This window comes from Aethalodelphis obliquidens, unplaced genomic scaffold (assembly GCF_003676395.1).
Source record: "Aethalodelphis obliquidens isolate GAN/ISIS:26980383/991018 unplaced genomic scaffold, ASM367639v1 scaffold38, whole genome shotgun sequence".
Lineage (NCBI taxonomy): Eukaryota > Metazoa > Chordata > Mammalia > Artiodactyla > Delphinidae > Aethalodelphis > Aethalodelphis obliquidens.
Window position 1 is genome coordinate 16,611,409 of NW_020837982.1, and position 20,494 is coordinate 16,631,902.

Below are 20,494 nucleotides of genomic sequence, written 5' to 3' on the forward strand. Positions count from 1 at the left end.
TGAGAAATTAGGGAGAATGGTGGAGGATGAAGACAGGCAACGTTGTCTTGATTTTTTAAAAGAAGAAAAAGGTAGATTCTGGAAACAGCAGATGATGTGTGAACTTACACCAGAATTCTAAAATGGTTTGTCAAATATTATGTGAGCATTTGGGGAAGAAAGTAAGGAGCAATCAACAACCCAGCCAAGCTGATCTCGCTTTCCCCCTAGAGGGCATCATTAGAGAGGAAGTGCTGACATAGTATATCCTGATCTCTGCCACTGAAAAGTCCTTCATGGTGTGCAGTGGATAAAGGGCCATAAGGTGGGCTACATTAGCAAACAATTCTACTGATGCATAACTTACTGAATAACTAAACCCAAAAGATATTGGCTGAGGACTGCAAAATTCTAATCAATATAGGTATCAACCTAATCAATATGTATATCAACAAGAGTAAGATTTAAGAAGAAAAGGTTACCAATTCTGTAGGTGACACCGGGCTAGGAAGGAGAGCTATTACACTGGGCACAGAGTCATGAATAAAACTATCTCCGCAAGCAGCAATGATGTGATGAAATTTAAAATGCAAATTTAAAAATTTCTAAGGACGCACAGTATAGCCCAGGGAACTCTACTCAATACTCTGTAATGGCCCATATGGGAAAAGAATCTAAAAAAGAGTGGATATATGTGTATGTATAACTGATTCACTTTGCCGTACAGCAGAAACGAATACAACATCGTAAATCAACTATACACCAATAAAATTTTTTTTAATATTTTCAAGGTCAATAAAATTCAAAGCTTTTAAATTCAATTAAAAAATTCAAATCCTATACTATATAAATCCTAGAATTCAAATGTAGGGCAGGGTCTCTGGAAACGAGTCGAGTGACGCTGAAGTGAAGTACTCTTGACACAGGACCGTCAGACTGGCCAAAGAGGAAGGGACTTGACTTGACACAGGTCACGGAAAAGACCCAGAAGTTATATTTCCAGGGAATCCCGAAAGGGGCCTCAGGTTATGTCCTCAGAAACCCATTTAAATACAGTTTGTCATTTGCCTAAAGGTTTGATGAATGTATATCATTAATCTTAGGGAGCGCGTCTGAAGAAAGGAGGGGGATGTGATCAGAGGAGTAGAAGGTCCGGAAACCACAAAGGAAAGTGGGAGATAGAGTGAGAAGCCAAGAATAATTCCCGGGGGGGACGGTGTGAGAGCTGCCCCCAAACACGTGGAGAACTGCCCTTGAATGAGGAATCAGACGCGTCCACACCGTCCGGGTGGCTCCAGGAGCGAGGAAGGAGCCCCGTCGCCTGAGGTCACAGGGACTATAGGACTCGGACCCCACTAAGACATTCCTGCAATCCTCACTGTCCCCAAACCAGGTGAGCTTCCAGGTGAGGTAGTGAGCTCTCCATCATGGCACAGCCGCAAGGCCCGGTCAGACGTGCGGGTGCAAAGCGACGGAGGCCGTAAGACGCTCTACTCCTGTGAACGCAGTTCATGATGTGGTTTATTCCCGTGCACACAACACCCACCGTCTAAGGAGCAAGGCAGCGTGGGGTCGGGGTTAGAAGTTCAACGTCAGCCCTCCCAGGTCTGAATCCCGGCTCGGCCACTCACGCACCACGTGACCACGTAACCCTGAGCAAGTTCACTGACCCCCACCGGACCACAGCTTCCCCACCTGCAAAATGGGGACGGTGTGAGCAGCTACCCCACGGGGCTGCCATGAGAGCCACGAGGGCTGACGCACGGGAGGAGCTCAGGACAGTACCGGGGATGCGGGGGAAGCGGGATAAAGTTAGCGATTTATTCTGATTCCTCTGCAGTCTTTCTGACGGTTCTGAGGATTCCTGGTGACCACCTCTGGGCACAGTGCGCCATTCACCCGCGCAGACAGGACATCACGAGAAGATGGCGAGGGGGACTTAGGGCCTGAGGATTATTGCAAACGTGGGGAACAGTGCCGCACGGAGCCCAAGACGGCGGCCAGAGACCCTTCCCCTCATCCTGTGACCCACGTGATTTCTAAAGCCAGCAACCGCTGGCAGGGATTCTGCCCCCCAGTCAGCCTTAAAATGCAAGCTGCCACCCCGTCTGTGTGTCAGCACAGGTCTGGGCTCTGGACCCCGGCATCTAGGGTGCAGGCTCCACCGGGGTCGGTGCCGGCTTCTCGGGTTCCTCTCCCAGATCCGCAATCCGGATGGCGTTGTCCTTCTTGGAAAGCCAGAAGGCTGGGTACACGGGCTCCGAAAACTTACAGTCGAAACGGTGCACCAGCGTCATGGCCTCCGGCTCAATGCCGTAGAAGGAGAGGACGCCTCCGGGGAAGTCCACATAGACCCCCAGCCTCTGACAAGGGCGGGCCCTGAGTGGGGTCTCCGTGTCACTGTGCCAGGCCCTGAACCCCTTGCCATCCCACTGGAGGCTCCAGGAGAAGTCGTTTCCGGAAATGCAACCATTGCGTTCCTCGCCCTTGCGGTCGATGCCCTGGCACGTGAGGCCCACGTAGATGCCCGCCCCGGAGAGCTCCACCTCGAAGTAGTACCTGTGCAGGTAGAGGCTCTGCTGGGCCAGCACCTGCCGCCAGTGTGTGAACCTGCTGGGGAGGCCCGGGTACGGGTGCGCCCAGGGCGTGGTGTTGGTGACCTTGCGGTTGTCCTCCTGCAGCCGGAGGTACCTGTGTGCCGTGTCGGGGTCGAAGGCAATGTCACAGGCATCTGAGGGGATACAGAAAGTCAGGGACCGACAGCTGATTCAGACCCAACACTTCAAACCTAGCGAGCCTCCAAAGGACGAAAAGACATCCGTCTCCCAGATCCCTGTTCCTTCCCAGAAAAGAGGTGGGTGAAAACCAGAAAACAGAACGCAAGTGTGATATTGTGATTTATAATAAATATATATTTGGTCTCTGGTTCCCGGTTGCCGGCACAAAGCTCCCTGCGATCTCCTGAGTGATAAGAGCACTAGGACCATCTGTTGTTCTAATATTTGGTCTTTGGCCCCTGTTCCCGACACAGAGCTCCTGAAACCCTTGTAATTTCCCAGGTTATAAATGTATCTTCTGTTCTGACGAAGCAACTCTGGGTGGGCTCCTGGAGGGGGCTGGCTGGTCACCAGAAAGACCAAGTCATGACTAGAAGCTTGGAACTTGCAGCCCTAACTCCTATCTCATGAGAAGTGAGAGGGGCTGGAAATGGAGTTAGTGGGCCATCATGCCTATGAGATGAAGCCTCCATGAAATCTCAATAGTGCAGGGTTCTGAGTGCTTCCAGGTTGGCAAACATCCACACCAGAAGGCGATGCACCCCATCTCCATGGGGACAGAAGCTCCTGAAATCGGGACCCTCCCCGGCCTTGCCCCGTGCCTCTCTCTCTCCATCTGGCTGCTCATCTGTGTCCTTTACCACATCCTTTAATAAACTGGTGAACGTAAATGTCTCCCTGACTTCTGTGAGCTGTTCTAGCAAATGCTCGAGTCCAAGGGTTGGGGCGGGGGGGGGGGGGTCCTGGGAACCTCTGATTTGTAGCCAAGTCGGACAGAAGCTGTCCGTCACCTGGGGACCCAATACTTGGCGACTGGCATCTGAAGTGGGAGCCATCCTGTGGGATCTGACGCCATCTCCAGGCAGTGCCAGAACCAAGTTAAACTGTGGGACGCCAGGCCAGTGTCACGGAGAACTGCTTGCGGGGGACACCTCGCCCACGCAGGTCGTAAGTGGTCCCAGACCCCACCTCCTTCCTTCCTGAAGCTCAAATTGCTTGGAATTTGCTGTATTATTTGCTGAACTGAATCAAGAAATAAAACCTACGGATGGGCTCATGCTTTCATTCATTCGACAAATACGTCCTGAAATCCAGGCACTTTTCTACCCAGCATTGGCAAGGGTTTGGGGCAGACAGGCACTCATACACCCACATTTGATTCACTCATTTGTTAAAATGTCTGGCCAATATTCAGCAGGGGAACCCTCAAGCAGTCCCCTGCCCCACACATTCTCTTCCTGGTCCCAGAGAACAACACCTCCACGCACCCAGGTGCCCAAGTCACACTCCATTTCTTTTCCCTCATCCTCCCACGTCTTGTCCCACCACACACACACAGGCAGCCCTGAGTCCTCTCAGTGCCCTGCTTCACCCCCATCTAAGCCACCCCCAAATCTCCCCCAGCGCGTGCAGTAGCCCCACGCTGGTCGGGGTGCTCTCTCCTGCCTCCCCCGCCCAGACCTTCTCCCCGACAGGAGCTCGCTTCAGGGAGCCAGCTGAGCTGAATCGCGTCGCCCCAGCTTACAGCCTCTGATGGCGCCCCTGCCCTCAGGAAAAAGCGGTGACCCGCCTCCCTGGCCTCCCGGCCCTGCAAGACTGGCGCTTGCCTGCCTCAGCAACCTCGTCTCCTGCCCTCTCCCCCTTGACCTCCACACTCCAGCACCCTGACCTCAGACCCACCCAACGCTGAACCCGCTCAGGCGGCTTCGGCACAGACCGTTCCCTCCGCGGTGGGGTCCTCGCCCTGACCTGAGTCAGGGAGATCCCGACTGATCCGTTCGGATTGCGGTTGTGAGTCTGTCCTCAAAGAGGTCTCCATGCCTGCCTGTCAATGTCTCTCGGAGCACCCTGGCTTTATAACTTCCTGGTACTCATCACAATGTGTAATTATTTATCAGTGTGCTTGTTTCGTGAATGTTCTCCTTTTATTCTGTCAGCTCCACATTTTATGCGGGACTCTATCCTGGGGTTCTAGCTCTGAGAAGATGCTCGGTATACACGTGCCTAATGAATGAGTGCGTTAGTACTCTTCTCATCTAGGGGGACCTAGGGCTCCTTACAGGGTAGGTGATTCTATGCCTTGGGACAAGAAAACCAGAATGGGTCTGGAACATTCTGTTAGTGCCAGAAAGCTGCAATACTTTTTAGAATCTCAAGGGCAGAAGGTCAAGGCTTAAAGGTCACAGAGGCCAGCTTACAAGTGGCTCCCACTGGCCAGTCAAGTTGGCAATTTGACAGAACTTGGACAGGTGAAATGATCTGAGTCCATAAAAGGCTACAAGTTCACAGCAATACTCTAGGAGCAAAAGTTAATGTCATGCATGAAAAGAGACGACTGTCATGCAACAGAAAACAGATTATAATAGGATGTGGTTCACTTTTATTTTAATGTTAAGCACAAAAGGTGTTTGGCTTCTTGTATTAACTATATCTGTTAGTAAAACATACGTGTGGGGCTTCCCTGGTGGCGCAGTGGTTAAGAATCCGCCTGCCAATGCAGGGGACACAGGTTCGAGCCCTGGTCCGGGAAGATCCCACATGCCGCGGAGCAACTAAGCCCGTGCACCACAACTACTGAGCCTGAGCTCTAGAGCCCGTGAGCCACAACTACTGAAGCCCATGTGCCACAACTACTGAGCCCACGCGCCACAACTACTGAAGCCGCACACCTAGAGCCCGCACTCTGCAACAAGAGAAGCCACCGCAATGGGAAGCCCGTGCACCACAACAAAGAGTAGCCCCCCGCTCGCCGCAACTAGAGAAAGCCCGCGCGCAGCAACGAAGACCCGACGCAGCCAAAAATAGATAATTAATAAATAAATAAATTTATTTTTTAAAAAAATAGACGTGCTGGTGTCAGGAAGCAGGAAAGAATAAATCAAGGAAACTGTGTGGAAACCGAGAGGTCCTGGGGAAAATGAGGAGCTGTGGAAAGAACAGGAGACAGTCATCGAACCCGAGGCTCCACGTCACGACCAGAGCAAAAGGGCCTCAGGAGCTGGTCAGCCAGCGCTCACCCCCAGAAAGCAAGCAGAAGCAGGGTTCAACGGCACGTTCCAAAGAGATGAAGCAGCTGCATGTCCTAAAAGTGAGCCTTGACTACCCAGATGCAGCCCTTCCTCTCCTGGGAGATGAAACCTCCCTGCCTTGTTAACCATAAGGAAGTATTGATTGGAAATAACGTGTTTTCAAAAGTGCTGACAGCCCAGGACACTCCCACATCATGACGGGACAATGGGTTTTGCAGTTCTGGCCAAGTCAGACTTAACAGGGAGCCATTTGGGAACTAGCCAGGATCTTTGAAAGGGCCAAGGTCATGAAGGACACAGAAGGACAAAGGGACTGGACCCAGACTGGAGACAAAGAAACATCTGTGACCTTGGACCGGACTTGCAGCCAGAAAAAGGACACTGGGAGGAATACCTCGTGAAACCTGAATAAATTCCATAGATTAGTTAATAGACTTGCAGTAATTTCATTTTCCAGTTTGGATCAGTGGACCGTCGTAACGTAAAGTGTTAACGTTTGGAAAAACCGGATGAAAGGTATACAAGAATTCTTGGTCCTCTTTTTGCAATGTTTTCGTAAGTTTGAAACTGTTTCAAAATGAAAAGTTCAAACTTTTTTTAAATTAAACTTTTTAAAATGTACCATTTGGGCATAGACCCTGATGTTGCAAGAACCTGAAACCTACATGAGAGACGGCATCCTTGCTTCCAAAGCCTCACACGTACACCCACACCCAGGGAAAGGGAAGCTGTTCACGACTTACACAGGAGGAACTGCTGCCTGGTGCTGGGCTCCGGTTCTGAGGTCCAGTGTTTGTGTTCAGTGATGGCACACACCTGAGTTCCGATGTCGTACTCCTCTAGAAAAGCAGAGAATTATGAATGCACACCTGTCCAGGTGGGCAGGAGAACCTAAGAAGCAGGAACCCCCAGCCCCTCTTCCCTGGGCTTCCTCGGGGAAGAAGGGCCCGGACACTAGTCACGTGTCAGAGACCCCTGCTCAATGGACCACACTAAAGTAAAACACGCCGAGGAAAGACCCCAGCCTGACTTGCATTTCCCTTGAAAGTACAGGCATCAGCAACCTCGGAAGCTAGTCTCGGAGATGCTGGCCGAGGGCGTGATGTGACTGACTCACATCCTCTGGTCTCTGTCATCAAGGTAAGTGTCCATCAGTAGCACGGCTAGCCAGAGGATGGCTCTGAAAATGAGAAGCTCCCCGGTTCTGCTCTCCCTCCCAACTCCCACCTCCCGCGTCAGCCCCTCCGAGACACTACAAGCCACAGCTTCTCACCTTCCTTGGAGAACTCCTGGAGCTTCTCCTTGTAGTTCTGCAGCAACTGGATCAGGTGTGCAGTGGAGTCCGTGATGACCTTGCGGATGCCCGAGAGCTTGTCCTTGAGTCCAATGTAGACACTGGGGAAAGCATCGTCCTTCATGTTCTTGAACTTGCAGTACTCCTGCAGGAAAGGATACATGGCAGAACTTGCCCTGGCTTTTGTGCTTCTTAAACAGGACTGCCCTCCTCAATACGGCACCTTCCTCATCTGTAAAAGAGACTGATGGTGACGTGCACTTCACAAAGAATGTGTGTGTAATGGGTCCAGCTCAGCGTCTGATAATGTAGAAAGCATTCGTGTTTTTTAACTGGGAAAGTGGACTTTTAAAAATCAAGAGATACTAGGCACCCACGAGCAGATGCAATACACAGCCCAGACAGGGAATCGAAGAACAAACGTGTTACACCAACAGCGCAGATGGCGGTAACATTCCTGCAACCTTCATTCTATCAGTACTTTTCTTTTTTTTTTTAACTAATTTAAACACAAACCACGACAGGGACGGAGGAACGGGTGTAGCACTTGGAAGATTCACAGACAAGTCCTCAGGCGGGAGTGCTTGCTGCTGCATTTTCCTGGTCAGTTCAATCCAATACACCGTGTTCTCTAATTCTTGTTCTGTGCTTTAGAGTTTGAAAAGTGTTTTCACACAGATAATCACATTAAGCCTCTCATGCTTCAAAACTCTGCAGTGATCAGGAAAGGTTGCTTCCAGGTGTTAACACATTATCAAAATTCAAATGCAATGGAAGCACTGAATTACAGAGTGGGTACGGCAGAAACCTTAGTGATGAAAACAGTTGTACCAGAATGGTTAGATTAATAATGGAAGAGAAGAACGAGGCCAAGCCAGAGAGTAGACAGGGAGGAAAATGAACATTTTAACACCATATGTAGAATTAGTGCCATACATGATAAAAGTAACATTTTAGATCACTGGGGGGACTTCCCTGGCGGTCCAGTGGTTAAGACTCTACGCTTCCAAGGCAGGGGGCGAGGGTTGGATCCCTGGTTGGAGCACTAAGATCCCTCATACCGCACGGCACAGCGAAAAAATAAAAAACAAAATAAAATAAAATGGTCTATTTCTAAAAAAAAGAATCATGGGGGAACAATACATGTCATTTCGATTGGCTAAAAATTTGTGGGAAAAGAAGTTATGTTTAACTAAAATAAGTTGTCCTATACTAAAATATATTTTATACATATTAAAGTTTTTGTGTTAAAGTTACAAAAGGAGAAAAAATAAAGAGATTTTATTTCTTTTTTAAAATTATTTATATGCTCTTTAGGAAACTCATGACATGGGAAGCCAAATTTTTCTTCATAGTTTCTTTGTTTTGATATTGAAAAGTAAAGGAACTGAAAGACATTCTTTGGTATGTCTGTCTGTCTCTGTCTGCTTCTCTTTCTCTCACTCACTACAAGGCTAACGATGATTATCTTGGGTGATGGGAATATGAATGATCGAGTTCCTTTATATTTTTCCATATTTTCCAAGGCTTTTTTTCATAATACACATTTATGTTTGCCGTTAACTAGAAGGGAATCTTCCCAAAACGCAATAAAAGAATTATTTGTATGTAGGAATATTAGCACTGAAGGAGCCTTGGAAATCATTGACTCCGACCTGCTTGTTTATAAATGAGGAATTTGAGACCCAAAAAGGTTAAGTGACTTGCTAAAAACTACACAGCGCTCTAGTGACAGATCCAGGAGGATGGAACGTCTGAGGGCAGGTGGCTTAACATACAATGAATGGCACATTGTAATGAAAGGTCTCATCTTCTCTGCTGGGCTGTCTGTCCTCAGTCACCCCCAGCATGTGCAGCCCTCTCCGAAAGGCAGCAGGACCCGGGTCTCACCCCGGCCCAGCAAGCATCCCTCCACTGTCGGAGTGGTTTATGAAGCTCACTGAGGCCTGAGCTCATCACCCCTCAGCTGAAGTCCTCCCTGGGCTGCTGTGACTTCACGATGAAGAACAAGCTTCGACAGCCAGATGCCCACCTGGCCCCGCCAGCCTCGCCTCCCATCACTCTGTGCCCAGCGTCTCACACCCCATCCTTGTGAAAGCACCTTAGTTCCCCACATCAGCTGTGCTGTCTCAAACCTCTCTGCCTCTGCACATGCCGTTACCTCTGCTGGCACGGGATGCATCTTCCACGACCCGGTTCCAGCCTCTCCGCTCTGGAAAGCCCTCCCTCCTGTACCCCTGTACTCAGCTCCTCTCTGCCCTCACAGCTCCCTGCGCACCCGTTGATCAGCGGGCAGTCCCCTTCCCCCGTGCGCCACAGGCCAAGCAGAGCGAAGGTCTCCCTGGCATCAGCGGCACGGCAGCCCATACCTCCAGGAAAAGCACGGGGTTGCCGATGGCAGCGATTCTGTCCAGTTCCTGCCTGGTCTTCTCCATCTCTGCGCTCCTGTACTCCAGGTGGGTCTTGATGCCATTGGCCTGGCCCAGGGCAGCTTGTTCCTTCTCCTCCAAGAAAAGCATCATGTCACCCTGGGCCTTCCTCATGGCAGCAAGGAGATTCCCAAACTGCTCCTTGGCCACCGCCTTTACCTCCGACACCGACACCTGGCGGGGGTGGGAGGGGGGGTGAAGAACCTGTTAGTGAGGCGTCCAAGCTTCTCAAAGCTCAACACGCAGAAACGCAAACCCGAGAAACCCGCAAATCAGGGAGCGATTTCCTATTGTAAAAGGAAGCCTTTATTCTCATTTGAATCCTGGGTTCCCGGAAACAAGAAGGACTCTCCAGGTTATAAGTACTTATTTGCCAATCATTCCCTTAGTCTCTCATCCATCAGATGAGAGAGTGAATTATCTGATTTCTGAGTCCAGCTCTGACAGTCGGGCTGCTCTTCAAGTCTGTGACGTCAGTCTTCCCACCAGGACAATGTGTGTATTCAGTATACTTGATAGTCATGTTTCTTGCAGTAAAATAATAATTTGGCTTCTTTGTACAAATCAGTAGCATGAATTTGCTTTCTTAGCATTTCATTTATGTCCAGTTAAACTGCCCACTGGGTCCATCTGAGCCAAAAGCACATCTAACCCTGTGGTGTCTGTGCCAGGCACAAAATGTTTAGGGTGTGTGCAGGTGTCCACAGCACCTAGGCATCGCAGGACCAGCCTACCTATGCAGAATGGAATGCCACGTTCAAAAACATATAAAACAAATTCCAGGCGATGAATAGCAAGGATCTGCATGACGGCACTTGTGCATGTGGGATGCTATCCTTCCACATCCTTTACAAATGCCTTCAGTCAATGTCATATTTACAACTTCAATCCACGTTTTCAACGGTTTCCACTTCTCTTTGGTAGTTCTTAGGTCCTGGTGCTGACGGCTCCCTCTGACAATGCCCAACTCCAGATCATTGCCCCAACACAAATTACCTGGTTAAACTTCATGTAAAGTTCTTGGAAACACTTTCCTTTGCTCACCCTCCCTTCACCCCACTCCACAGCCCGGAGCCCATGCCCTGCCTGCCTCCATCTCCCCCATTGTCCCTCCATGACCATCCCATCTGAGAGCCCTCTGAGCAGCCCCTCCAGGTACCATTTTCGGTTCTCCTGGGGTCCTGCCGCCTGCCTCGTCACTTTTTAATTACATAACATAGTAATACAATACCAGCCACATTTAGTAAGTGCTTATCGTGGGCCGGGCACTGTTCTGAGCACTGTACACATATTCTCTCATGGCAACCCTAGAAGGTAAATACAGATGTCCCTCCACATCTGCGGATTCCACATCCACGAATCCAACCAACCACAGAACGAAAATATTTGGGAAAATATTCCAGAAAGTTCCAAAAAGCAAAACTAGACTCTGCCAAGCTGGCCACTATTTACATAGCATCTACGTTTTATCCGGTATTGTAAGTAATCTAGAGAAGATTTAAAGTGTACGGGAGGATATGCGTAGGCTTACATGCAAATACTAGGCCATTTTGTACAAGGGACTTGAGCATCTGTGGATTTTGGTATCCGTGGTGGGGGGATCGGGGGTTGTCCTAAAACCAATCCCCTGAGGACACCAAGGCACGACTGTACTACTACAGTCCCCATTTCTTAGATAAAGAAACTAAAGCACCACCATTTCAACAGACTGAGTAATTCTTAGGTCAAGGGAGCGACACTCGCAGGCTCTCCTGTCCCATCAATCTAGGGACCCTGGACGATTCTTGTTGTCTCTGTGTCCTCATGTACCTCCTACATGGTGGCCACTGTGGTAACTACCTCACCTGGTTACCATGCAGTTAAGAGAAGAACTGAGTAGGGATCAAAGTGTCTGGAAAATAAAGAGCTGGAAAAAGGCAAGGTGCTCCATGCGGTTCTCCAGATTACGCTGAGCACGGAAATCAACAATCTCTGAAGGTCTCCAAGGCTTTAAAAGGATAATTATTGTTCTTCTTTTCATAAGATTATATGGGTAAGAAATAGGTATTCATTCTTCCACAGCCAGTTAGTTATAAACACCAAGAAGGAAGAAATTAAGTTGAAATGGTTACATGTATTAGATATGGATGGATGGATGGACGGACGGATGGATGGATGGATGGGTGAGTGGATGGGTAGGTGATGGATGGATGGATGGACAGATGGGTGGATGGATGGATGGATGGATGGATAGATGGATGGGTGGGTGGGTGGGTGGATGGATGGATGGATGGATGGATGGATGGATGGATGGATGGGTGAGTGGATGGGTAGGTGATGGGTGGATGGATGGATAGATGGATGGGTGGATGGATGGATGGATAGGTGGGTGGATGGATGGACAGATGGGTGGATGGATGGATGGATGGGTGGATGGATGGATGGATAGGTGGGTGGATGGATGGACAGATGGGTGGATGGATGGATAGATGGATGGGTGGATGGATGGATGGATAGATGGGTGGATGGATGGATGGATAGGTGGGTGGATGGATGGACAGATGGGTGGATGGATGGATGGATGGATGGGTGGATGGATGGATGGATAGGTGGGTGGATGGATGGACAGATGGGTGGATGGATGGATGGATAGGTGGGTGGATGGGTGGATGGGTGGATGGATGGATAGAGGATACATAGGTGGATGGATGGATGAATGGATAGAATCATTCTTGATATGCAAAGATGCTGCTGCTGACTGACTGCCATAGGGTAGTTGTTTTGCATTCTCCTCTGAGTTGTGGTTATTGGCTTGCCACTAATGAGAAACCTTTGTGGAACTGTTTGGGTCTACTTAGGGTTTATTATAGAAAGTGGTCACAAACCAGAGAGACTAAAACTAAGTAGCCTGGCACGCCACTGGCCTTATCAAGTACCATCCACTAATCCAGCAGCTCTCACCTCTCTTTTCTGGCTGCCAGGATTTAGGACTGGTGAGAATTGCATGCAGAACACCCTCCTATGACGGAAGAATCCAAGATTATGCATAATTTCTGGAGCTCTGGCTAACCACCCCCCTTGATTCCCACATACACCCTTTTCTCCCGGTCAAAAAAGCATATACACATGTACAAATAAGGACACTGTCATTACAGGACTAGCTTGCTTCTACTCTATAACATTAAAAAGTAAATCACTTGCCAGTTCTGAATCTTGAACTAATTTCATAGCAAATCCCCATAACAAGTTGAAGCAACCCTGCAGTGTGGCCAACCTTATCTGTACCCACAATTCTCACCCAATGATAAAACCCATGGGGCCCGTGGACATGGGGCCCGGGCCTGCACCCTGCATCCCACACCCCCGGGTGGGCCTGGCTGGGCATGCAGCAGCTGCCAGGTGTGCCAAAGCCCGGCAGGTGACCCCGGCCAGCCTTACCAGAACGGATTTATGGTTGTCTTGGAGCCTGGCGATGGCGTTTTCATTCAACTTGAGTTTCCGCTCCAGGTCTAACCGGGTGGTCCGAAGCTCAGCCTAAGAAGAGGAAAGGTCAGCGTCAAGGAGGAAGGAGCCCAGGGCACTCGGAAGGTCCCCAGGAGCAAGGGCACCGTCTGCCCTTCTTCCACGGAAAGGGGAGTCTGTCTCAGAAGCTGCTCTCAGAAGCCCGGCTGGAGCACCCACCCTCAGTGGAGGCACAGAGGGTCAGCTGTGTGCCAGCACTTCCTGGGGTGAACTGGCTAAAATGCAGGGAGAGCTTACGCTGCGCTGGGCATCGCTTCAAGCATTTCTCTGTGTCACCTCTTATCATCCTGACCATGCCCATAGCAGGTAAACACGTTATCTCCATTGTACAGGTGAGAAAGTGGAGCCACCTATCCAAGGTCACACAGTTGTCAGTGGAGTTGAGTCCAGCCCATCCGGCCCAGAACAGCCTGACAAGGAGCACAGGGCGCTTGAAGTCGGGGGTGGGCATCCCAGGGTTTCTAGTTAGCAGATGAGACTTCGGGAAAATCTACTTAACGCCTCCACACTTGCATTTCTTCACCTGTGAGGTGGGAGCAGCTAAAGTGCCCAATTCACAGGGTTCCCGCAAGGATGGGAGGCGTGTCAGCAGGAACTCTGTACAGTAGCGGGCACGTTGCAGGCGCTCCATCCGTGTCGGTGGTGTCATTATCCTCATCGCTACTAGCACTACCTCGGCTGCTTTCCATCACGGACTCTTATTCTCTGCCGGATGCAGACAGAGCGAACCCTCCCCGCCGAGGCAAGTGCCTGCCTGAGAACCCCGGGTCTGCCACGTCGACGCCCCTGCCCAGCCCCACTCTCGCCTCCTGAAACTCCCCAAGCACTGTCTGCCGAGAACGTGCCGAGGCATGAAACCAGAGCCTTTGCGAACTTCAGAGGCCCTGTCACTTTCTGCGTCCACAAGGGCACGAGACAGTAGCAACAGACAGAAGAGGTTTCACTGATTTTCACAGCAGCGTGTCTGCACTCGCCCTAACAGAACTCGGGGTGCGGGGGCACCGTGACGCGTCTCCCCTTCCTCCCACTGAAGCCCACGGGAATCCCAGGCCCCAGTGGTGGCAGCCCAGGCAGGCAGGGGACTCGCCTCCCTCTGCAGAAGCCTGGCAACGTTTGCTCAGGCCCTGCGGCCCTGACTCAGAGCCGAGTGAGCCCGGGTGACCTCCCGCCCCTGAGGTCTGAGACCTGATGCCCGGGAGTGGGGGAAGCAGGGAAGATGCGGGGTCCGATCTATTCCGGGGCAACGTGGAATCTTGGTCTGTCTAGAAGGCTTATTACCCAGTGACCTGTTCCACGACGGGAGGGGACATGAGCTGCTTGTTGAAAGGTGGTGGGAGACACAACAGAACACACATTAGCAACGAGTGCAGAGCGTATTAAAGTGGTCGGCCCCAGCACCATCCGGGGACACAGGAGACCCCCAGAGTGTCCAGGGAGGGGGCTTCTCCCCACTGTCTGCGGATTACCATAAAAGGAGAAAGGGACTCCCAAGTGCCTAACGGGGACTTCTGAGTGAGTCACCCCACAAGCAGGCACTCCTGCTTATCACAAGAGGCGGGGCCACTTCGGAGACCAGCATCTCCAGTTTTTCCTGTTCCCAGGAAATGACGGGGTGCCTTAGACCCTGGCTCCGAGTCGCAGGCCCAGGCAGGCCCCACACAAAATCAGGACAGCAGTGCCAATGAGAGTAGACAGCCCCATGTCCAAGGGCACAGAGAGTCCTCCCCGCTTCAGCAAAAGGCACCACATCCGGGGTACAAGATCTGCCTCTCTCAGGCTCTACGACCCTCATCAGATGGTTTAGCGTCTCCTCCGGTGCCTCAAGAATATGTTAACAAAATCGTTCTTGCTTCTGTCTCCAGGGCAAAGGTGGTACCCAGCTCAGTGGCCAGGGTCCGGGTAGAGATGCAAACTGGAACAGCAGACGGAGGGAGAAGAGAGAAGGAGATTCCACATGGTGCCAGTTGCTTTGTGTTTCCCTCTAGAGAGTCTGTGTCTGGGAACACTAGGGTCCCAGCTGGGCCCTGACTTCACCCTTGGCCTGCTTATCAGAGTTCACTACATGTCAGTCCAGTTATACAAGACACCGCCCCTGCTCCTGAAAGACGCACAGCCTGGTGCAATGTTCAGGATAAAACAAGTCGCATAATACTGAGTCCAAGGCACTCCTCGGAACTTCCAGAAGAAATTCTCCTGAACACCTCAAGCCATCCGCCTTTTGGCAGCAGACGGGCCGTGAACAACGCTGGTTATCGGCGCCCCCAAGAAGCGGGAACACTTGTGGCTCTCAGAGCTCAGCTCCCGCTCTAGCTGCAGACTGCGTCCGAGACCCCTGCCATATCCTGAGCTTTCTGGAACCAATGCTGAGATCGGATGCGGTGACCTGCCACTAATGGAGCTGAAGGTCTAAGGCGGGGCCCAGCCGAGCCTTCCTTCCCCCAAGATACCTGCCCTGACCTCACTGCCAGGGGTCTTCCTCCTTGGAACACGCAGCAGGGCCCTTGTGCTGCCCCAGCCCTTTGGCATCCAGGCAGACATGGACCTGCCCTGGCTTCCTGACTACAGCCCACGCTCCCTGAGATAGTGTAGCACACTTAGCCCATAGAAAGTGCTCGATAATGTTTGATAAACTTGAAAAGGAACAGAAAAGAACAGGAAAGCAGTCACAGAAAGAGTGCAAACTTCACAACTCACACACACGCGTGCTACAGCTTCCTTTCCCAGCAGCAAGCCTGAGTTCAGAGAAGGTGAGTGGAGTTAAGATCAGCTGCTCTTAAAAGCTAAGGGAAGGGCTTCCCTGGTGGTCCAGTGGTTAAGACTCTGCACTTCCACTGCAGGGGGCACAGTGGTCGGGGAAGTTCTGCAATGCTGCAGGGTGCGGCCAAAAAGAAAAAAAAAAAGCTAAGGGAGAGGGATGGTCTGGGAATTCGGGGTTGGTAGATGCAAACTATTACATGTAGAATGGATAAACAACAAGGTCCTACTGTAGAGCACAGGGAACCATATCCAATCGCCTGGGGCAAGCCATAATGGAAAAGAATATTTTAAAAAGAATGTCTATATGTGTAAAACGGAGTCACTTTGCTGTACAGCAGAAATTAACACAACGTTGTAAATCAACTACACTTCCATTTAAAAAAAAAAAAAAAAAAACTAAGAGGCTTTGGGACGCTGGCCTGGGCAAGGGGAAGAGCGGAGTCCCCATTGGGAAGAGCTGGGCTCTGGAAGCCCAGCGGCACAGAACAAATAATCAGAGAACACCCAGGTTCCCAAATCCAGAGTTTTTGCCCACTGGCATAGCTAGAGACCGTGGGAGCCTCAGAAAGGGCTCTGTCGGTGAACTGAGAAATCCATCGCTGTGGACCCGATGCAGCTCCCAGCCGCTCTGTGTCCCTGTGGCTGGCCCTGCTGTTCACGGTTTCCCTTGCACAACATTCCTGAGTGACTAGCGCTTGACTCGATCCAAAGTGACCTTCAGTAAGCAGCCCCAGCGGGCTTGGGCTGGCTGGAGGAAAGATGGAGCTTCCGGAGCCTTACTGACGTCTAGTAAGACTTTCAAAATAATCCTGGTGGTGGCCGAAGCCTCATCCAGGTACTGTGTCTTCGGAGCTGGTCTCCTGGGCTCCTTGCAAGAAATCTTTTGGCTCCTGAGCCGTGGCAGGGCCACCCAAAAAGCGCTGACAGAGCACACACTCACTCTCAGGGTTGAAAGCAAGGATGCAGGGTGGAAGGGCAGGAACTCTGATAGGCACACCAGGGAGCAGAGGCTGGGAACTGGGCCCGCACCAAGGATCTGGGGTACGGGGCTGCTGCATCGCACCTGTAACTGGCCTGCTTTCAGCACCAAGAACTGCCCCAGTTGTCTGTATTTTACCTGACACAGCTCCCTCCTGGGATGTCTGAATTTGGGGTTCCACACAGGAGCAACACAACTCTCCCTGCTCAGAATGGCAATTACCCTATGTCTCTGTAACGCACCAGCTTACACTACGTTAAAATTCATATTGTAGCTATGCTGCTACAGGCATAGAACTTCTGAAAGGAAACAGAAGAAAAGAGTAGATCGTGGTGTCTGCCTCTGAGGAGGGAGATGGGCAGATCCAGGCTGGGAGGGAGGGCTTTTCTGGGAAAATCTACCTCAGTATCTGGTGGGGATTGTTTCTGAACAGGGGCATGCACCACTTTTCCAGTCAAATGTAACAGAATTCAGATATTATACCCTGAACAAGGGAAAAGCAGTACACTCTGCTTTAATCTCTCTACGACATGTGTGGCAGGGTTTGGGTGCAAAAAAATACAGTAAGGTCATAATATTGTGACCTCGGGGTCCTTCCCTGTGTTCCTCCAGTGGGGTGGCTTTCCAGAAGCTTCCATTCCCACTCCATGGCTTAGTCATCTGTATGAGTCTGGACAAATTTGGTGAAGACGAAAAGAGTCACCACCTCAGTGAGTTATTCCAGGACTGGATGGGAAACTCCACGGAAAGCACATAGCGCACGGCAAGGCTCCATGAAGACCGTGTAGTCAGTTACATGGAGCTTTAATCTCTGACCTGTCTGCTGACGCAGAGCCTCCTCTGTGAACGTGGCTGTGAACGTGGGGAGCGGGTGGCAGTGACCTGCTCTCCTGAGTGGACATTTCCTGGCACTGGAGATGCTGGGAACTGTTGGCAAGTGGACTGTGGAGTTGATAACAGTGACTCACTGGCATCTGGAATGCAGAGCTTTCTGGAACAATTCCCACTAAGGGAGGGTGTGGAGAAGCGGGTCCTGCTCCAGGAAGCTCCTTGTCTGCTGCCCAGGAAGCCCGGGGCCAAGACGCGGCCACAGGCCGTGCTCAGCGCAGACAGGGAGCTGCCCGGAGCCTGGACACAAGAAATGTGGGACAAAAGAACTGCACTTCCCCACTGAGAACAAACGTGCTCGTGGAAAGTCCGAGTATGAGAAACGAAGCACATGAATCCATTCCCAGGAACTTCTCCAGGCTCTCGGCTTTCTCAGGGCAAAGAAAAGTCAGCTGTTCTAGAAACAGTTGCCCTACCTGATGGGAATAAAATTACAGGCTGTGAGCACAGCATTTCTCAGTCTCTCCTGATACCTCTATCTGGTGAGGAGATTTATTTTCCCTAAGGTAAGCAGGCCTTGACATTGTACCCGGAGGGAAGTTTCCAGTTCTCTGTTATCTCGGCACTATTTGAGCTCTTGGATTTCATACCCGGTATCTCCAAAGGGGCCCTTGCTACTGATCTCTTGTTTGGGGTAAAGGGAAAAAGAGAACTTCGGGCAAAGTTTAGGCTCTTTTCTCTTGAATTTCTGCTAAGCTTTACATTGCATTCATTGCCACTCAGATCCAGCCAGAGGGAAACACCTTCTGCACCCAACACCCACCCCCGGATAAGTCACCAAAAGCTGAGTGAGAAGTAGTAGGAAACTCGCCACAGGAGCGACAGACGCAGAGAGGTACAGGGACAGCAGGACCGAGATGGCGACAGAGTAACCGACTCGGAGTTTCCAAAGCAAATGCAAGAGACAGGGCTGCTGGCTGCACGGCCAGGGGCCAAAGCTAAGAGCACAGGAGTGAAGCCGGCAGCCCCAGGAGCTGAGGCAGAGGCCAGGCCTCTCCCTGGCCCACGGCCTCCCCACCTCCCTCTCCGCACGGACCCCAGCACTTGCCTCCTTGTCCCTGTGGGCGGCATCGAGGGAGACAGAGGCATGGCCCCTGTGCTCGGCCCGGCCGCACTCCTGGCAGATGCACTGCCCATCGGGGCAGCAGAAGGCAACCAGGGGGCTGTGGTGGGCCGGGCACACGAGCAGGTCCCGGTCCTTCACGGGCTCTGTCAGCTGGTGGCCGTGCAGCCTGCTGTTCTCCTGGTGCGGCCGCAGGTGCTCCGGGCAGTAGTTCACCATGCAGGTCAGGCAGGACTTCACGGCCCTCACCCTGCTGGCCCCGAGGCAGAAGTCGCACAGGACCTCCGCCTCCGCCCCAGGACGCCCCTGCCAGGCAGAGCCATGGCTCTGTCCCCAGCTCTCCCCCGGGGAGCTCCCCGGGGCGGCTGCGTCCTTTTCTTCTGCTGGGCTGGCCCGCCCACGGTCTGGGCTGAGGGTGGCCGGAGGGTGAGCGGGAACCCTGGGCAGCGGCCCTGGAGCCGTCAGATCAAACTCAGCCATGTGGAAGTTCTGCGCCAGAGCTGGGCTTCCTCTGCTCCTGGGCCCAGAATCCTGTGGCCCCAGTCCGATGCGAGCACCACGCCCAGCTGACTGCAGCTGCCTCAGGATTTTAACTGTTTCCTCCCCACAGAGGAAGCTCAGTCGGTCGTCCACTCTGCTCAGCTTAGAGGACGGCCAGCTGCAGTGGCCACAGAGCAGCCCGGGTCCCCAGGCTCAGGGAGACCCAGGCTGTCTCCCACAGGCTCCGACCCGTCCTCCAGCCCAGACCCGAAACTGCTCTTCTTCTGTGAATCATTCGCCCCCCATAATCTCACCCAAGCTGGAGGATCGGTCTGGAAAGGACTGGAGACTCCTGAGCTCTGCAGTCAAAGCCAACGTTGCTTTACGTGGCTTGACAGGTTCGATTTTTTTGTTTTCAGTTTTTCTCTATTTATTTTTTTTGGCTGCACTGCGTGGCATGGGGGACCTTAGTTCCCTGACCAGGGATCCAACCTGCGCCCCCTGCATTGGAAGCATGGAATCTTAACCAATGAACCACCAGGGAAGTCGCCTGTTTTCAATTTTTAAAGGGACCCAGAATGTAAGGATTTTAGCAATAGGGCAGCCCTCATCCCTTCCCACCTCGTAGAACTGGACGTGAAACAGCTGGGAAGAGGATCTGTGTCTCTGACCCTGACCTTTTCCATATGACCTTCTGGCACATTCCAGGAGATGGACTTCTCTCGGAGGGGGATTCAGTGGCGATCAGGAGGCTCAGGAAGAATGTGCCTCCTTCCACATAAAGCTCTAAGCAGACAGCCCTCCCAGGCTGCACAACCTGCCCAGTGGCTCCTAGAGAGGGGCGGGCGCTTTATCTACTTACTAAGGTTTTCCTAGACGAGGTGTATGGGTTTGCTCTCAGTGCCATAACAAAGTACCACAGACTGGTTGGTTTAAACAACAGCAATTTATCTTCTCCCAGTTCTGGAGGCTGGAAATCCAAGATCAAGGTGTCGGCAGGGTTGGTCTCTCTTGAGGGCTCTCTCCTTGGCGTGTGGACAGCCGTCTTCTCCTTGTATCTTTACATGCTCTCCCCTCTGTACACATCTGTGTCCTAATCTCCTCTTTTTATAAGGACAGCAGTCAGATTTGGATTAGGGCCCAACCTCATGACCTCATCCTACCTTAATGACCTCTTGAAAAGCCCAGTCTCGAAATACAGTCACATTCTGAGGTACTGGGGGTTATGAAACCGAATGGGGCCCCGTGGGGCTCCCAGACATGGAGGGTTTTTTCTTTTGTCCCGCATTTATTGTAGGCAAGACTCCAGCCTCCATGA

General features: G+C 51.6%; 1 protein-coding gene across 2 annotated transcripts; it reads right to left on the minus strand.

The window, feature by feature from the left end:
* Positions 1–739: 739 nt before the first annotated feature.
* On the minus strand, positions 740–19,572 carry TRIM16 (tripartite motif containing 16). Of its 2 annotated transcripts, none has more exons than XM_027131102.1 (6): positions 18,682–19,572; positions 12,926–13,021; positions 9,449–9,682; positions 7,059–7,224; positions 6,529–6,624; positions 740–2,710 (listed from the first exon to the last, which is right to left on the minus strand). In XM_027131102.1, exons 1-6 carry the CDS (start codon positions 19,174–19,176, stop codon positions 2,127–2,129), a joined length of 1,671 nt encoding a protein of 556 aa, XP_026986903.1. In that variant the 5' UTR covers positions 19,177–19,572; the 3' UTR covers positions 740–2,126. The 2 variants fall into 2 exon arrangements, with proteins under 2 accessions (XP_026986903.1, XP_026986904.1); XM_027131103.1 differs by lacking the exon at positions 18,682–19,572 and adding an exon at positions 13,533–16,013.
* Between the last annotated feature and the right edge of the window lie 922 nt (positions 19,573–20,494).

Bases quoted from the DNA above. Each gene is read 5' to 3' on its own strand.
- TRIM16 (XM_027131102.1), bottom strand. From the start codon at position 19,176: ATGGCTGAGTTTGATCTGACGGCTCCAGGGCCGCTGCCCAGGGTTCCC. The intron at 6,625-7,058 runs GTGAGAAGCTGT...CTGCTTTTCTAG, and splicing joins CCAGGAGTTCTCCAAGGAAG to AGGAGTACGACATCGGAACT. The intron at 2,711-6,528 runs GTAAGTCGTGAA...GTATCCCCTCAG, and splicing joins CAGGCAGCAGTTCCTCCTGT to ATGCCTGTGACATTGCCTTC.